This window comes from Rhinopithecus bieti, unplaced genomic scaffold (genome assembly GCF_001698545.2).
Source record: "Rhinopithecus bieti isolate Rb0 unplaced genomic scaffold, ASM169854v2 scaffold_574, whole genome shotgun sequence".
Lineage (NCBI taxonomy): Eukaryota > Metazoa > Chordata > Mammalia > Primates > Cercopithecidae > Rhinopithecus > Rhinopithecus bieti.
Genome location: NW_016803605.1, coordinates 3,548,029 through 3,566,346, shown reverse-complemented (window position 1 = coordinate 3,566,346; position 18,318 = coordinate 3,548,029). Strand labels below are relative to the sequence as shown.

At 51.9% G+C, this 18,318-nt stretch overlaps 1 protein-coding gene across 5 annotated transcripts in view; it reads right to left on the bottom strand.

Annotated features, from left to right (window-relative positions):
* Positions 1 to 18,318, bottom strand: part of SCARB1 (scavenger receptor class B member 1) — a 93,685-nt gene that overhangs the window by 29,291 nt on the left and 46,076 nt on the right. For all 5 annotated transcript variants that reach the window (XM_017889650.1, XM_017889659.1, XM_017889667.1 and 2 more), the window contains 6 exons: positions 11,070 to 11,227; positions 8,436 to 8,577; positions 7,666 to 7,869; positions 5,331 to 5,426; positions 3,650 to 3,765; positions 973 to 1,139 (listed from right to left, as the gene is read on the bottom strand). In XM_017889650.1, the coding sequence (XP_017745139.1) occupies positions 973 to 1,139; positions 3,650 to 3,765; positions 5,331 to 5,426; positions 7,666 to 7,869; positions 8,436 to 8,577; positions 11,070 to 11,227 (883 nt within the window). The remainder of the gene's footprint in view (positions 1 to 972; positions 1,140 to 3,649; positions 3,766 to 5,330; positions 5,427 to 7,665; positions 7,870 to 8,435; positions 8,578 to 11,069; positions 11,228 to 18,318) is intronic.

The following is an 18,318-nucleotide window of genomic DNA, read 5'->3' as shown; positions in this document are numbered from 1 at the left end:
ACTCAGGAGGCTGAGGCAGGAGGATTGCTTGAGCCCATGAGGTCAAGGCTGCAGTGAGCTATAATCGCACCACTGTACTCCAGCTCCAGGCTACAGAGTGATACCTTGTCTCAAAAAATAAAAATAGGCCAGGCGCAGTGGCTCACACCTGTAATCCCAGCACTTTGGGAGGCCAAGGCAGGCGGATCACTTGAGGTCAGGAGTTCAAGACCAGCCTGGGCAACATGGTGAAACCCCGTTTCTACCAAAAATACAAAAAATTAGCCAGCTGTGGTGACGCACACCTGTGGTCCCAGATACTCGGGAGGCTGAGGTGGGAGGATCACTTGAGCCTGGGAGGAGGAGGTTGCAGTGAGCTGAAATGGCACCACTGCATCCAACCTGGGTGACAGAGTGAGAGTCTGTCTCAAAAAAAATAAATACATAAACAAGATGGGGAGATTGTCCTGCGGTATCCAGGAGAGCACGGTGTGGTCTTAAGGGTCCTTAGAACTGGAAGAGGGGGCAGAAGAGGGAGCAGAGGAAGAGATTTGAGGATAGAGTGGATCAGAAGGATGCTGTGTTGCTGGCCTCAAAGGTGGAAGAAGGGCCCAGGAGCCAAGAAACACAGAGAGGCCTCTAGAAGCCAGAAAAGGCTGATGAAGATTCTCCTAGAGCCTCCAGAAGGAACACAGCCTCCTTGATCTGAGTGCAGTGAGAGCCACGTGGACTTCTGAACTACAGAACTGCAAGATAACCAGTGTGTGTTGTTCTAAGCCATGAAGTTCATGGCAATTTATTGTGGTAGCAACTAATAGACCTGGCATTTCTTCCTTTTCAAATCATCTTCCTGCAGCCTCGTTATCTTCAGCCTAATGGGATTATCAAGAGTACAGAGGCCAGAGATTCAGCAGACAGCAGGGAGCAGATAAACCCTCAGCTGGCCCCACCCTCGCACCCTCCCGCCATCCCAGCACAGGGGACAGCACGTACTGAACCTGCAGGTGCTGACGTTCTGAATTCCAGACTCCAGGCACGGGCAGAAGCCTTGGTTGGGTGGGTAGATGGACCCATTGGCAAACAGGGTTTTGGGAGCCACGAAGCGATAGGTAGGGATGCCTTCAAACACCCCTGGCTCCTTGTACATTAGCTTCATGGACCTGCAGGGGACAGACAGGGTGAGAGGGGACACCCAAACCCGGCGGCCAGAGCCAGGCCCTGCCGAAGGCTGCCAAGATCCAGTTATTTCTCCCCACGGGCGCTACCACCTCCCGGGTCGAAACCACCCCCATCTCTCACCCAGGTAGCTGCAGCGACCTCCTAACGGGCCTCTCTGCTCCGACTCTGCCTCCCTACCCACACCAATGTATTAGCCACAGCCAGATGGAGTTTTACAAAAGAACAGAGGCCAGGCATTATGGCTGACACCTGTAATCCCAGCACTTTGGGAGGCCGAGGTGGGAGGATCACTTGAGCCCAGGAGTTCGAGACCAGCCTGGGGAACATGGTGAAACCCAGTCTCTAAAACACAAAAATTGTTTCTGAAAGTTATGAAATCAAAAAAAGAACAGAATATATCATGCCCCTGCTGAAAATCTGTGACCCTTTCTAGTCTAACCTACCAATAGGATTCATTGTCCTTATCTAGCCCCTGCATCCACTCTACTCAGCCCTGCCTCACCTTCCTGTGCCCAGGGCCTCCCTGCAGTTCCTAAGCACACTCACTCCTGCCCCAGGCCCTCTGCATCGCTGCTCCCTCTGCCTAAGACCAGTCTCCTCTCGCATCTTCATCCACCAGACTTCAGCCCTTCAGTCAGATCTCAGTTCAGCTGTCACTTCCTCTGGTGGCAGCACCGTCGCCCACACCCACTCCATCCACCCTCCATCCATTTATGCTCCTGCACTTTCTCAAAAGCACTTCTGAACTTGAACATGCACTGTGCTACCCACTCTGTCCACGACAGCCACTCAGCACACGTGGCTGTCCATCCTGCCCTTGACATGGGGCAAGTCCAAATTGGGATGCAAGTGTAAAATACATTCCAGATTTCTGGCCGGGCGCGATGGCTCAAGCCTGTAATCCCAGCACTTTGGGAGGCCGAGACGGGCGGATCACGAGGTCAGGAGATCGAGACCATTCTGGCTAACACGGTGAAACCCCGTCTCTACTAAAAAAATACAAAAAACTAGCCGGGCGAGGTGGCGGGCGCCTGTAGTCCCAGCTACTCGGGAGGCGGAGGCAGGAGAATGGTGTAAACCCGGGAGGCGGAGCTTGCAGTGAGCTGAGATCCGGCCACTGCACTCCAGCCCGGGTGACAGAGCAAGACTCCATCTCAAAAAAAAAAAAAAACTCATCAATAACACTTGAAATGATCCTATTTTGATATATGAGGTCAAATAAAATACATTATTAAAAATAATTTCACCAATTTCTTGTTACTTGTATTAATGCAGCCACTAAAAAATTTTAAATTGCATGTGTGCCTTGCATATTTTGATTTATAGGAAAATGCCAGCTTAGATCACAGTATTATGTCAATGTCAAATTTCCTCATTTCGATAACAGCATTGTGGTTATGTAAGAAAATGTCCTCATTTCTGGAAAACACCCACTAAGTATTTGGATGTAAGGGGGCACACAGCCTCCAACCTACTCTCAGATGGTTCAGGAAAACGACACCTAGCGAGAGGAGGGGATGGGGGGCTTGACACAGCTAGTGAACCTGGGTGAAGGGGACACGGGGGCCACTTGTATTTCTCATGCAACTTTTCTTTAAGTTTAAAATTTAGCTTTTAAAAAGTCAGTTGGGTCCGGTGGCTCACACCTGCAATCCCAGGACTTTGGGAGGCTGAAGCAGGAGGATCCCTTGAAGCCAGGAGTTCAAGACTAGCCTGGGCAACATAGCGAGACCCCCCCCCCAATCTCTAAAAAATAAAATAAATAAATAAATAAGTAATAACTTAAAACAGTAAAAAGTGGCCACACAGAGCAAAAGCACTGTCACTCTCTGACACTCTAGTGTTTGTGCATTTGCCTGAGTTGCCCTGATAGGACGCAACCTCCTGGAGAACAGAGACTTGGCCCACCCTCTCACTGCCGGGCACCCGGCACGCAGGGTTTGCTGCAAGGGCAGATAAGTCAAGATCCACATGAGTGAATTCCCAAGTACAGGACTTTTCCAGAGTGACCAGAATGGAACAAGACACAACAAGGCCTCCAGAAAACGGCCGCAGGAGCCACCCACTGTCTACTCTTACCTCACAACTGGGACCATGGGACACAGAGCTAAGCCTGAAGGGGCCAAGCAGAGCCAGCTATGTCTCAGCACCCAGATGGTCACGGGGGCCACCAGCCAGACGCCAGGGGGAGCCCACCTCTCGCCTCCATTTCATGGCCCCCTGTGACCTTGACATGTCCTGCCCCCTCCTCCCAGTCCAGCACCACCTGGCTCCAAACCACCAGCAGCAGCCTCTCTTTGGGCCGTGCAGAGGCACTGGCAGCTGGAGTTTGGCTCTTGGTGGTGTGGCCAAAGAGAATTCAAGCTGGTGCCAAGGGCTACTGAGTCAAATCTACGATGAGTCAAATGCTTTCCAAGTGCACAGCCAGCACCACAGAATTTGCCCATGAGCTGCCCAGGAAACCCAGACGGCCCCGCGTCCCAGTGATTACCGGCAGGCCTCAGGGCTGTAGAACTCCAGCGAGGACTCAGGAGTCATGAAGGGCGGCCACATTTGCCCAGAAGTTCCATTGATCATGTTGCACTGATCGGAATGCCAGAAGTCAACCTGCGGGGAAGCATCCAGACCAGACCCCTCAGTGGGGCCAAGGCCCCTTAAAAAGGCCTCTCAGGTGCCGCACACCTAACTCACCGTGGTGCACACATGGCCACTCAATTCGCAATACTGGCACGGTGGGAAGCTGGCAGGCTGTGTAGACAGACAGAGAGAATGCCTACCACAGCTTCCCACTCCCAGACCTCTGAATGTGTAACTTTGCTGGGGACTCAGTTCTTTCATCTGCAAAACAGGCCTCTCACCCACATCTCCAGCCTCAATCTGGAAAGAAGTGCGGTGAGCAGCTGGGGTGACAGGTGGGGCGCGGTTGTGCTCAGCCCTCAGAGAGGAAGTCAATAGGCACCTCCTAAAAAAAACAATCGGCACACAGGCAAACTACTTAAAATCATAATGGTGGCCACCACCAGGCAACCACGAAACAGAACCCATCAGGTTAACTGCCTCTGGGGAGCGAGACCCAGACTCGACAAATCCAACTGCTCACTTTCCAATCTTCCGCATGATGAGGAGGTTTCAAATCACGTGCACATGTACAGTATATTGGAATATACAAGCCACAATGAAGGTGAACTCCATCTATCATGAATGGCTACTGCCGGTTGCAGATGGTGATTCTGGCCACTCTGGGCACTGGTTGGGGTATGATTTGTCCCCAGCCCTCAGGGGCTTTGCAGTAACTACCACGGGGAGCGGGTAGTGGGAAATCACACAATCATTTTCACGCATATTGAGAAAAGGTCACGAAGGTGAAAAAAGCAAGTTGCAAAACAATGCACGTAGTATGATTTCATGATGTTCAAAGAGGAAACAATTCCATATTTCTCTGTGTACATACAGACGTGCACATGGGTAAAAACAGACGGAAAGAATATATCCCAAACTGGTAACTGTGGGTTTCCTCTGGGGCGAGGGGTAGGGGTGGGAGGTGATACTGAGGGCACTTGTCTCTCTCTCGTATTATTTTGTAATGTGAATCTCTTTTCTTTTTTTTTTTTGGAGACTGAGTTTCACTCTTCTCACTGAGGCTGGAGTGCAGTGGCACAATCTCAGCTCACCGCAACCTTCACCTCCCGGGTTCAAGTGATTCTCCTGCCTCAGCTCATGAGTAGCTGAGATTACAGTCATGCACCACCAAGCCCGGCTAATTTTTTGTATTTTAGTAGAGACGGGGTTTTGTCATGTTGGTCAGGCTGGTCTCGAACTCCTGACCTCAGGTGATCTGCCTGCCTTGGCCTCCCAAAGTGCTGGGATTACAGGCATGAGCCATGGCGCCCGGCTTTCAAAACATTTTTGTAAGTAAAGAACCGAAAAGAAGAAAGCACTCCATTCCCAGCCGACGCCAGGTGCTCAGTAAGAAGCACTAACCCCTCCTGCCCCTCTGGCTGGTCAAGATTTAACCAGAGGTAAAATCCCTTCTCCAACTCTGAGAGTGTTCATCCTCCCAGCACCCTCTTCATGACAAAGGAAGAAGGAGCCCTGTGGTCCCTGCCATTCCCAAGCAGCCACGGCCCGGCCCACCCTCCCCTCTCCAGGGCCCCTCGCCTCTCACCCCTCACCTTGCTCAGCCCGTTCCACTTGTCCACCAAGTGGATCCTGCTGATGTTCTGGACTCCCGTGAACACCGTGAAGAGCCCAGAGTCAGAGTTGTTGAGCTGCAGACACAGCAGGGAACAGCATCGTTAAGGCTCAGGCCTACCATTGAGCTCGCCTGGTCTGAACATTCTGGGCTGAGCCCTCCTCCCCCTCCACCAGAAGGAAAGGGCCCCCGGCATCTGGTTCACTGCCACATGCCCAGTGTCTGGGGACTGAGAGGAGGCTTGGGAGCTTCCTAGGAGGAACAGTTCCGGGTTCTATGGCTGCAGTGTTCCACCCTCCCTTCCTAACTCTGGGAGAGCCTAGCTTTCCTCCCAGGTGAATGGCAGATCACCCCCACCATACCCTACTCCAGCATAAAATAAAGCGTGGCCAGGTCAGCTCCCTGAGCAATGAAAAAGGAGAAATGGCATGTCACTTGGGGGGACGCTTTAAGGACTGTGCACACGCCTTTCACCAGGCTCTCTGCCACTGCTATAGCAGCCAAGGAGGTGTGTGTCAAGACAGCCTCCCTCGGCCTGGGTCCCCAAGTGACTACCACAAGCGAGGGTGCCCCAGTCACCCACACTGGATGTGCAGTGCAAGCAAAGGAGTAAGTTCTGGTTGTTCTAAGTCATGGAGATTCTGGGGCTGCCTATCATAGCAGCACAACCTGGCCTGTCCTGACCGTCATGGTTTGTGGGGCATTTCTTGATGGGGGCCCAGGCTTTGGTGCTCTGAGAGCATTTCCCAGAAGCTGGTTTCTAATCCCAAAGGCATGCAAAGCACAAAATGGTCTGAGGGACTAAAGGAAATATCTGGAAGTGCCCTGCAGGGTGAAGCCCACTGAGAGGCTCCAAGGTTGCCCGGCCAAGTGGCTGCGCCCACCACAGACCCCCAGGGCAGGACCCAGCACAAGTCCCTGGCCCAGCCTCCCGTGTGTGTCTGTCACCTGCCCATGTGGAGCCAAGAATAACCAGAGCCACTACAAAGGGAAGAATTAAAGGGGCTCATATGCAAAAAGGGCCAGGTACGGTGCCCTGGGCACAGTAAGAGCTCAAGATGCTGGTCCTTATTTCCATTATTATTGTTATTATTAATAAATCATCACTCAACAGGACCCCTAAATGATCATGATAATGGACAGAGAGCATCAGAAACTGCAAGTTACTACCCAAAGCCCACTCTGTCCTTACTCCTTCAGAACAAAACCCAAACCTACTCAGAGTATCAGCACACCCAGCTAAAAGGCTGCCTTTCCAGCTTCCCCTGGAGCTAGCTGTGGCCACATGACTCAGTTCTGGCTAATAGAAAGCAAGTGGACATTGGTTTTCTTCCTCCCTAAGAGGGAGGCAACTGGGACATGCTGTTTTACCCCCAATTCCTCCATCTGCTCCCCAAAGCCCCACCAATTCTTCCTTCCTGCTGTGCTACCTGGAATGTGATGTGATCGCTGACACTCTAGCAGCCAAGTTGGACGATGAGGTTATCTTGAGGATGAAAACCACATGCCAAGGATGGCAGAGCAGAGTAGTAGAAGGCTTCCAGATCACTGAAGACCATGAAGTCACCACACCGACACTGAACAGCCTACCGCTAGACTGTTCTTGTGAGGTTTTCATTATATGTGGTCAAACGTAGATTATACTAAACTAGGGACTTTATAATAACTTTCATTTGCAAAGCACTTCAGGATTTACAAGATGCTTTTACAGAATCATGCCACTTAGCCCAAACTTGCTAATTTCCCCACACAACAGGAGCCCGTCACCCTTGACAAAAACATACTATCTATCACATGCAGCACCACAATATCCCCCCCAGCACTCTACCCTGATCAACAGAGACCAGAGAGATGGCTGAGGCTGGAGCAGTCGCAAGAACTCATTGAAACCTGCAGTGAGGGAGCCAAGGTCAGGGTAGACCCTCCACAGACGAGATGTTGGCTCCAAAGCCCAATCAGTGACCCTACCAGGTTGCCAGGAGTCAAGATTAAGAGTCAGCTTGTGATCTTACTCCCAAGCAGCCACGCCCCCTTCTTCCGGCAAAGCCTCCAATTTGCTAAACTAAGGCCCAATCACATCATTTGAGCCTGGATCAAGCTGTACCTGAATCCAATCCTAGCATTTTCAGTTCCATGAGCCCCAACATTCCCCATTTCACTTAAGCCAGTTTGAGTCAGGTTCTCAGCCACTTACAACCCATAGCCACTAGACCCCCAGCCAGCTACAAAGCAAGCTGGTGACCAGTGTCCAGGCTGTGTGAGGGGAAGATAGGACACAGGCCTGAATCTTTGGCTTCTCACCAGGCCACACGTACCTCAGCAAATAATCCAAACTTGTCCTTGAAGGGGAACATGCCTGGAAAGTACTTGTTGATGAGGTTCACAAGGGGGTCCTGGTAGCCCCACATGATCTCACTCACAGTGCGGTTCATGAAGGCACGTTCGCCGAGGGTGGTGAACGCCAAGGTCATGATGAGCTTCAGGGTCATGGGCTTATTCTCCATCATCACCGCCGCACCCTGCAAGGCAAAGGGACACTAGTGTCAGAGGCTGGAGGTGGCTGGCCCATCCTCCCTCGGCCCCAGCTGGGCCTCACGGCAAAGAGCCCATGAAGGGAAATGCTGGGGTGCAGGAGGCCCCTGGAGTGGCCACGTGGGGCGTCCGGGACACCAGAACCACCCTCTGCTCCTCCAGTGCCAAGGCCACCTGTGCTCCCCAGGACCCCTTCTCCCCCTTGCACCCCACTGGACTCAGGCTGAGTGAACTCCAGCCCCAGTCCCAGAGGTGGGCCTGTGGCTGAGCCCCCAACAAGACAGCCCCTTTTGGAGATCTCAGAAATGTAAATTGAAAAGGAAAAAAAAATAGTTTGGCCAGGACTTCCAAACCAAGACAGGTGGACCCACCTGGGAAACTCAGAACCCACGAGGGGTGGTGGAGACAGCACAGGGCCGAGAGCCACCCACCAGGCGTGAGTCCTCACACTCCGACCACCTCAGAGACTGCTCTCTGCACAAGGGGCAGGCGGGAGGAGAGACAGGGGACGAGGCCAGGGTGTGAGGCGGCGCGGGCCACAGGGCAGCCTCACCAAGACCAGGATGTTGGGCATGACGATGTAGTCACTCTCCGAGCCGTGGGACTTAGAGGGCTCGAACTGGAACGTGCGGTACTCGAGGAAGGACACGGTGTCGTTGTTGTTGAAGGTGATGTTGGTCTTGTGCCTGAACTCCCTGTGGGGGAAACCGGTGGGTCAGACGCCTCGCCCTGCTGTGTGGGGTGTTTCCCTTGTGCTCGCCTGCAGTGCCTGCCTGGGAAGCAGGGGCCCTGGATGTCTGTGCACACCTCCGGCCCCACAGCCAGAGCTGAGCTCGGCCCCTCCGCCAAATCTGTCCCTCCCTGCGCCTGCCCACTGCAGGACATGGTGTTGCCACCCAGCCGGCCTCGTTCTGCTCTCCCTCACCCAACACGACCATTGCCTCTCCATCTACAGAAGGAAGTAATCACAAGCCCTACTTCAGGGGGCAGCTGTGGGGATTAAACACTCCCCACAGTAAAGCAATCAGAGACCCGGAAAGCAATCAACACAGCCGCCGGGTGCAGAGAAAGCACGAGGTAAACACTGACTGCCGTGACTGTTGCCACTGCTGTCATTATGATCTCTCATCTCTCCAAGCCATCTCCACCATCCAGAAGAATCTTTGAAAAATTGAAATCAGGTCGGGAGTGGTGGCTCATGCCTGTAATCCCAGCACTTTGGGAGGCCGAGGTGGGCGGATCACCGGATGTCAGGAGTTCAAGACCAGCCTGGCCAACATGGTGAAACCCCGTCTCTACTAAAAATACAAAAATGGGGATCACCTGAGGTCAGGAGTTCGAGACCAGCCTGGCCAACATCATGAAACCCCATCTCTACTAAAAATACAAAAATTAGCTGGGCATGGTAGCAGATGCCTGTAATCCCAGTTACTCGGGAGGCTGAGGCAGGAGAATCGCTTGAACCTGGGGGGCGGAGGTTGCAGTGAGCCGAGACCGCGCCACTGCACTCCAACCTGGGTGAGAGAGAGACTCCGCCTCAAAAACAAAAAAAAGTGGAAATCAGATCGTGCCATGCTCTGGACCACAACCCCACTTTGCATGCAGGTTAAAATCAGGCTCCTAACGTGACCTCTGAGGACCTCAGCAAGGCTCAAGCCTCGTCTCTCCACTGTCTCCCTCCCTCGTAACCCCAGCCACACAGGCTCTGTTACCAGCCTTCAGACCTTTGGACATGCTCTGCCCGGGACTCTCTCTCCCCAGGGCCTCTTCCCACCATGCAGGTCCAGTGAATGTCCCTTTGCAGAGGTGCTCCCAACCCTCCAGTCAGACCGAGCCCCATGGCCGCCCTCCCTCCTGCACTCCGGCTTCACACTGTTTTGTCTGCACAACACTGATGGCTGCCTGATTTCCCCTTATTTGTCCACTTCTTTACTCTCTCCCCATCAGAATGTCAGCTTGGTGAGGCAGGGCCTTGGTCTGCCTGCGCCCCCAGCACACAGGAGGTGCTCAATCAGTGCTCACAGAATGAAGGAGTATAGAGAGCTTTGGCATTTTTACCCATTCTGTCCGCTGCTGGGTCCCCTGTGCTTAGAATGGCAGCCAACACCTAGCAGGTGCTCAATAAACATTTGTTAAATGAACGAGCAAATGAGTGAATGAGTGAATGGGATGCAGCAGCTGACTCATGTTTCCTACTCCCAAACCTCAGGCACATTTGCTGGGTTTTCATCTTGGCCTTCCCAGAACCAAACTGTGGGTCTCCAACAGCGGGAACATCCTCTGCCCACCCCATCCCTGGAACACCATGTGCCGGGAGCAAGTCAGCTCTCCTCTCGGAGCCCCTACTCCTCCGCCTGTGAACGGGGACGCGGGGGTGTGGAGGAGGGGAGGTGCTGTGAAGAGTCCAGGAGGTAAGGGCATTGTAACAGGCACGTCCCCCAGCCGTCTCAGAGCTCCACGTGCATCCTGAGTGTCCCGATGACCCCATGAAGGGGCTCTTGTGTCTCTCCAGTCTGCAGACGGGCAAGCTGAGGTTCAGAGGGGTGAAGTCACTTCCCCTAGGCCACAGCCAGGGACAGGGCAAGCAGAAAGCAAAGGCACCACTCTGTGGTCCCTGGGCCAGCATGTTCCACAAACAGCTGACCCCTTCCCGTGCTGACTCACCCAGTCCTCTGGCCCAGACAGGGTTCGGAGGGTACGTGTGCTCCTGGTTGTGTGTGTGTGTGTGTGTGTATGTGTATGTACATATGTACGTGTGTATATGTATGTGTGTGTATGTATGTGTGTATGTGTGCGTGTGTGTCTCTGTCTCTCACATATGCACCCTCCACCCAGACCCACACCATTGGTCTCTCCCTGCTCCATAAAGAACCTCTCTAGGTAAGGTCTGGACTCACACCTGTAATCCCAGCACTTTGAGAGGCTGAGGCGGAGGATCGCTTGAGCCCAGGACTTAAAACCACCCTAGGCAACATAGCAAGATCCCATCTCTACAAAAAAAAAAAAAAAAAAAAAAAAACCTAAAACAAAACTTCTCTGGGACTAGCACTTCCCCCAAGTATGCCTTGCCTGTGTCCAGAAAAATCTCCGAGGCTCAGTCAGCAGCTTCCCCATCCCGTCCACTGTGAGACCCCTCCCCTGCCCAGCCTCAGCCGGCCCCTCCGCCCTCACCTGGACACAGCCTCACCTGTACACGTAGGGCCCGCGCTCCTGCACCTGCGGCTTCTCGCCCTTCAGGATCTCACTGGGGTTCATGACGTCAAAGAAGTAGACGGAGAGATAGAAGGGGACTGGGATCTCCTTCCACATGTTAAAGGACAGGCTGCTGGGGTCGATGCGCACGTTCTGCAGGGGAAGGGATAAGCACGCCTGTGAGGAGAGTGACGAGGGCCCCACGCCCTACCACCAGGCTCCGCAACAGCTGCCTGAGCCCGGCCAGGGAAGGGGCTCCTCGGCGGTGGCTCGGGGTAGGAGGTGGTGGAAAAGCCCTTCGCACATGAGGCTGTTGTGCCTGGAGCTTATGGAATTAAACAGGCAACCTATCCATGCTGTCATAATGCTTCTTAAAATACGTCCTGACAGCAATATGTGACACCAGTCAAGGGACTGTGGTAAACAGGGGCCTATGCACCATCTAAAGGGGGTGCCGGAGCTCAGGGTAGCGGATGTCTCAGGGCAGGGAGAGTCCCCTGCAGGAACATGGGCTCCACGTGGCCAGGTGAATCAGTCATTCATTCAACAAGCACGCACTGAGCACTACCACGTGCCAGGCAGGTTCTAAGAGCTGGGGATGGGAGAGCGACCAGGACAGACCAAAAGCCCAGCTCTGTGGGGCTTTACCGTAGCGGGGGAAAGGCAGGCACTAAACAACTCAGGTAAAACGCATGCTACGTGACAGAGCACAGAGAAAACACAGCAGGGACTGGGGAGAGGTCGGGATTTGAGACAGAGTCATCACCTAAGTGAAATGTAGGCCAGGTGCCGTGGCTCATGCCTGTAATCCCAGAACTTTGGAAGGTCAAGGTAGGAGGATCTCCGGAGCCCAGGAGTTTGAGACCAGCCTGGGCAACATAGCAAGACCCTATCTCTATAAAGAATAATTTTATTTATTTATTTATTTGTATTTCTTTTTTTTTGAGATGGAGTCTCACTCTGTTGCTCAGGCTGGAGTGCAGTGGCATGATCTTGGCTCACTGCAACCTCCGCCTCTGGGTTCAAGTGATTCTCCTGCTCCAGCCTCCTGGGTAGCTGGGACTACAGGTCCCCACCACCACGCCTGGCTAATTTTTGTATTTCTATTTGTTTTTGTTTTATTTTATTTTTTGAGAGGGAGTCTCACTCTGTTGCCCAGGTTGGAGTGCAGTGGTGCAATCTCGGCTCACTGAAACCTTCACCTCCCGGGTTCAAGCAGTTCTCCTCCCTTGGCCTCCCAAGTAGCTGGGACTACAAGTTCCCACCACCACACCTGGCTATTTTTTTTTTTTTTTTTAGTAGAGGTGAGGTTTCACCATGTTAGCCAGGATGGTCTCCTGACCTCAAGTGATCTGCCTGCCTCGGCCTCTCAAAGTGCTGGGATTAAAGGCATGAGCCACCTTGCCCAGCCTATAAAAAACAATTTTTTAAAAATTAGCTGGGTGTGGTGCTGCACACCTGTAGTCCCAGCTACTTGGGAGGCTGAGGTGGGAGGGTCACTTGAGCCAAGGAGGCACTTCAATAGTGAACACTTGGCAAATTTTGCCCAGCCCATCAGATTAGAGCCGATGTTGCAAAGCCAGGCAGCCAGGCGGCTGCATCACCTTCCACCCTCTTTTGAACATGGCCTTCTAAGATGAGGACAGCCACCCCCATTGCCCCAGACAGCCAGAACCAAAACATGGAGTCTCTATAGGAGGCAGACAGCTGAGCTGGCCCAGTCAAAGCCAGCCCCACGTCCCCTGGAAGGAGCAGATTTGGAGGCAGCCAGGCCCTGCGTCGCACTCCATGGGGCCACTTGGGCAAGTCAGCCCCTGTGAACCTCAAGTTTCTCATCTGTACGATGGAGCTGGTGACACTGTGTCTAGTTTGACCTACGTGGCATGTAAATGAAGAAGCTGAATTCATTGTCAAGAAGCTGGAAGATGTAATGTAATATCTGGATTTCAGAGTTCTCTTGGAAAAACCAGGAGATCAGAGACTTGCCTTCAAGTGCCATAACTGTTTATTGATAAACGCGTCTTCCTACCCAGCTGCGAGCACCAGAAGGAGCATCTTATGACCTGAGCAGCCCATAGGTGTAAACGAAAGCGCATAAACTCAATATTAAAGAGGTAACAGAAGCAAGCATCATGACTCTTTGAGGCAGCCACCTCCACTATTATTACTCCCATGTTACAGATTAGGAAACTGAGGCACAACTAAGGCTGGAGAGAGATACAACCAATAGTTGGAGGGCACTGAGGAGTCCGGGAGGTCTTCCTGGAGGAAGTGGTATGTAAGCTGGCTCAAAGAGCAGTCCTGCCCCCTCAGTAACACCCTCCCCACCCCATGGCAGCTCCCGCCACCCCATGCGACCACAGCTCACGGGCACCAGCTCCAGCCCCTCCCAACTCTCAGGCCCCGATTGCCCAGCCCTTCCTTCAGTCCTGGCCTTCACCCAGCCTCCAAGCCCGTGCACTGCAGGTCCCTCTGTCTGGGACAGACCCTGCAGCCCTGGGGACCCTGCTCACCACAGGCCAGGCCCCTTCTCCAGCCTGGGGGACACATCCAGCTGCTGGTGCTCCCTCGATAGAAAACCCAGCATCAAAACTCAGAACCCTGGAAAATGTGTTCAGGGAGTAAAGCGCGAACTGTATGTTCTCACCACAGAAAACAGTGGGGGGCAGGAGGGAACTGTAGTGATGACAGGTGTGTTCAGCACCTGCATCTCAGGGGCGGGTTTCCCGGTGTGCACGCACCAGCCCATCAACCTGCATACATGAAATATGTACCATTGTTTTATATCAATCACACCTTAATAAAACTGCTTTTTTAAAAAAGCAAAACAAGGCCCAGTGCGGTGGCTCACACCTGTAATCCCAGCACTTCGAGGGGCCGAGGCAGGCAGATCACTTGAGCCCAGGAGTTCAAGACCAGCCTGAGCATGCAGACCCCATCTCCACAAAAAACACAAAAATCAGTCATCCATGATGGCAGGTGCCTATAGTCCCAGTTGCTTGGGAGGCTGAGGTGGGAGGATGACTTGAGCCCAGGAAGCAGAGCTTGCAGTGATCTGTGATCACACCACTGCAGTCCAGCCTGGGTGACAGAGCAAGACTCCACCACACACACACACACACACACACACACACACACACACACAGCCTCAATTTCCCTTTGCGGCCTTCCTCTCCCACCCGGTTTCTCAGCAGAGTCTGCTGGGCTGGAGATGCCTTTCTCCTTTGGAATCTCACCATGCTTTCCTCCTCCCCTGGCCTGCTCAGCCTGGTTCTGAAGATGAATCAGGGCTAAACCAAGAAGCCCTGGGATCCGGCCGCGTGTCCATGTCTCTCTCTCTCTCTCTATCTCCAACAGAAGAGGCTTTCGGGCCCTGGGTTTCAGTCCATTCATTCAACACTACCCAAAGGGAATCTTCGGAAACTAGTGCAGCCCTGTCCAACTGGGTGACCAGGGGTAGGTCGCTGACCTTCTCCCAGCCTCAGTTTCCTCAACCATACAATGGGCATAAGGAGAGTGTCGCCTCATGGGCTGCTGTGAGGTTTGAATGAGTCCATGGAGGTAAAGTGCTTAGAACAAGGTCTGAAGACCCCGGGCACTGGAGGGTCAGCCCTGCAGTCATTAAGTGACCCCTCCTTCTCTGCCCCACCTCCACCTGGGTTAAGGGATGGACTCTGCCCTGCTTTTGATCAGCAGGATGACTTTTTTCCACCACACTAGACCAGGCAGCTGATTAGATAACAGTGGTGGGGACACTGTGGCCTTTTGCCTAACATGGCTGATTCTGTGATTCTGTCCCCACCACCCCCAAGGTCAAAGACCATGGCCCTGGAACACAAAGTTGGGACAGAATGCCAAGGTAAGCCTTTGTTGGACGCCACTCCCTCCCATCTGGCGAAATAGACCCTTTGAGCCCAGGAAGGCTGCCTGGAGGAGGGGACATCTGAGCTGGGAATTTTAAAATGAGCTGGGCTTTGCTAGGAAAAGAAGACGGTGGAGGAGTGCCTGGCAGAAGACACAGCCTGTGCAAAGGCTGGGAAGCCTTTAAGAGGGTGACTTGCCTGAATGTTCACCAAAAACAAACATGGAATGATATGTCCATATTTGACAGACGGAAACTCAAATATTCATCAACACATAAATGAATTGCCACACATATCCACACAATGGAATGCTACTTGGCAATCAAAAAGAACCGACCATGGATAAACGCCACAACAATGGGTGAGCTTCAGAAGCACTACCCCAAGTAAAAAAAAGAAAAGAAGAATCATACTATACAACACCATTTCCACAATATCAGGGAAAGGGAAAACTCTAGAGACAGAAGCCAGACCAGTGGCTGCTGGGGACCAGGATGGAGGACTGATATGACCTGGCCCAGCTATCTTGATTTTGGTTGACATGTAGGTGAAGTATATATATCCAATACAAGCCATCAAATTAGGCCAGTCATGGTGGCTCACGCCTGTAATCCGAGGACTTTGGGAGGCCAAGCCAGGAGAATTTCTTGAGGCCAGCAGTTCAAGACCAACCTGCGCAACATGGTGAAACCCTGTCTCTACTAAAAATACAAAAAATATTAGCCAGGCATGGTGGTGCACACCTGTGGTCCCAACTACTCAGGAGACTGAGCTGGGAGGATCGCTTGAGCCCAGGAGTTCAAGGCTACAGTGAGCTGTGATCACACCACTGCACTCCAGTCTGGGCCACAAAGCAAGACCCTGTCTGAAAAAAAAAACAACAGCAACAAGAACACCCATGACATGCTATATTTACCACTATGGAACAACCTCCAGTATATTTTAAGTAAAAATAAATAAATAAATGAATACTATTACTACCTTTAAAATATAATGCAATCATGTTGATCAAAAGGCAGATATGTGCATACACATATAATCCCATTTATGTGACATTCTAGAACAGGCAAGACTAACGTATCAATAGAAGCCAGAACAGGGGTCGCCTGGGAGGATGGGGATAGGGGGTGAAAATTCTGTTTCCTGATCTGGTTGCTGGTTACCCGCGACTGTGTTTACTGAAAAATGTATGGTGTTGTTCCCTTTATATGTGGGCTTTTCTATACGTATGCTACACTTCACTAAAACCCTTTTGAAACTAAAATGTGAAATTAAAAAAATAAAAGGTTAACTGCAAATGGGCAAAGGACTTGAAAAGACCTTTCTCCGAAGAAAATACACAAAAGGCCAACAAGCTCATGAAAAGGTGCTTGACATCATCAGGGAAATGCAAATCAAAGTCACAATGCGCCACTACTTCTCACCCTAGGATGGCTAGAATTTTTTTTTCATGGAAAATAACAAGTGTTGGCAAGGGTGTGGGAACCGAAACCTTTGTGCATTGCCGGCGGAAGTGTAACGTGGAACAGCCACTGTGGAAACCAGTCTGACTGTTCCTCAAACAGTCAAACACCAAGTTACCGTATGACCCTGCAACTCCACTCCCCAGAACAGACCCAAAAAGAACTGAAAATGGGTGTTCAAACAACAACACGTACAAGAATGTGCACAGCAGCACTGTTCGCAATGGGTGAAAACAACCCAAGCGTCCGTCAACAGATGAGTGGCTGAACACAGGGTGATCTGTCCAGACCACAGCATCTGACTCATTCAGAAAAGGGAATGCATGGGTTGGTTGTTTACTATTGTGTAAAAAAGAAATGTATTTAAAGAGCCAAAAATATAATTTTAAAGAAAGGAATGTGGCCAGGCGTGGTGGCTCACGCCTGTAATCCCAGCACGTTGGGAGGCTGAGGCAGGTGGATCAGCTGAGGTCAGGAGTTCAAGACTAGCCTGGCCAACATGGTGAAACCCCACCTCTAAAAAAAAAAAAAAAAAATTAGCTGGGCATGGTGGCAGCCACCTATAATCCCAGCTACTCGGGAGGCTGAGGCAGGAGAATCACTTGAACATGGGAGGCGGAGGTTGCAGTGAGAGCCAAGATAGCGCCACTGCACTCCAGCCTGGGTAACAGACCGAGACTCCATCTCAAAAAAAAGAAAGGAATGTGACACTGACACATGCCACCACATGGACAAACCTCAAAAACATGACACAGAGTGAAAGAAGCCAGTCGAAAGGCCACACATAGTATCTGACCACACTTAGTGAAATGCCCAGAATAGGCAAATCCAGAGACAGCAGATTGGTGGTTGCCAGGGGCTGGGGGAGAAAGGAATGGCGGGTGACTGCTTAATGGGTGTGCGGTATGAGAATGCTTTGGAACTAGGTCATGGTCATGGCTGCGCAACCTTGCAAATGCACTAAATGTCACTAAACTGTACATCTGTAAATGGTTTTGGTGAATTTTATGTTAGCTGGATCTTAATCACAACTTCAAAAAGAAAGATTAACTCCAAATTAAAATGAGATATCATTTCCCAGCAGATGAGCAAAAATTAGGACATCCAAGAAAACAATGACAGGCAAAGCTGTTTGGAAACAGGACGACTGTGCACCGCAGGGGTCAGGCCACCGGGGAGTCGCGGACAGCTTCTAACCGGGTCAGGTGTGAGCACAGTCCCATAGTCTATGGGTCCCCTGTTCAGACACGGTGCAGAGCACCAGCTTCCCAGCTCCTGCCATGCTAGGGCCACGACCTGCACACCCACCAGAAGCTTCACGAAGGAACACTCACCTTCCCAGCATGATGCAACTTACGTTATGACTCTATTATTCACCCCTCTGATATTCTATCTTATTCCATTCTGTTTTCAAAATGCTGATCCCAGGCCAGTTGCGGTGGCTCATGCCTGTAATCCCAGAACTTTGGGAGGCCGGGGAGGGCGAATTGTGAGGTCAGGAGATCGAGACCATCCTGGCTAACACAGTGAAACCCTGTCTCTACTAAAAACACAAAAAATTAGCTGGGCATGGTGGCACGTGCCTGTAGTCCCAGCTACTTGGGCAGCTGAGGCAGGAGAATCGCTTGAACCCAGGAGGCGGAGGTTGCAGCAAGCCAAAATTGCGCCACTGCACTCCAGCCTGGAGAGATAGAGCAAGATTCCGTCTCAAAAAAAAAAAAAAGCTGATCCCCACCCACTCCACTTATTTCACAACCCACAATCTGATCACATCTGACAGTTTGAAAACTCTGCCCTAGAAAGATTCTCATATGTGTGCAAGAGAGCGCCAGAAGAATTGTCAGACCTCAAAAAAAGAAGGAAGGGCCAGGCACATGGCTCACACCTGTGATCTCAGGCCTTGGGAGGTCAAGGCGGG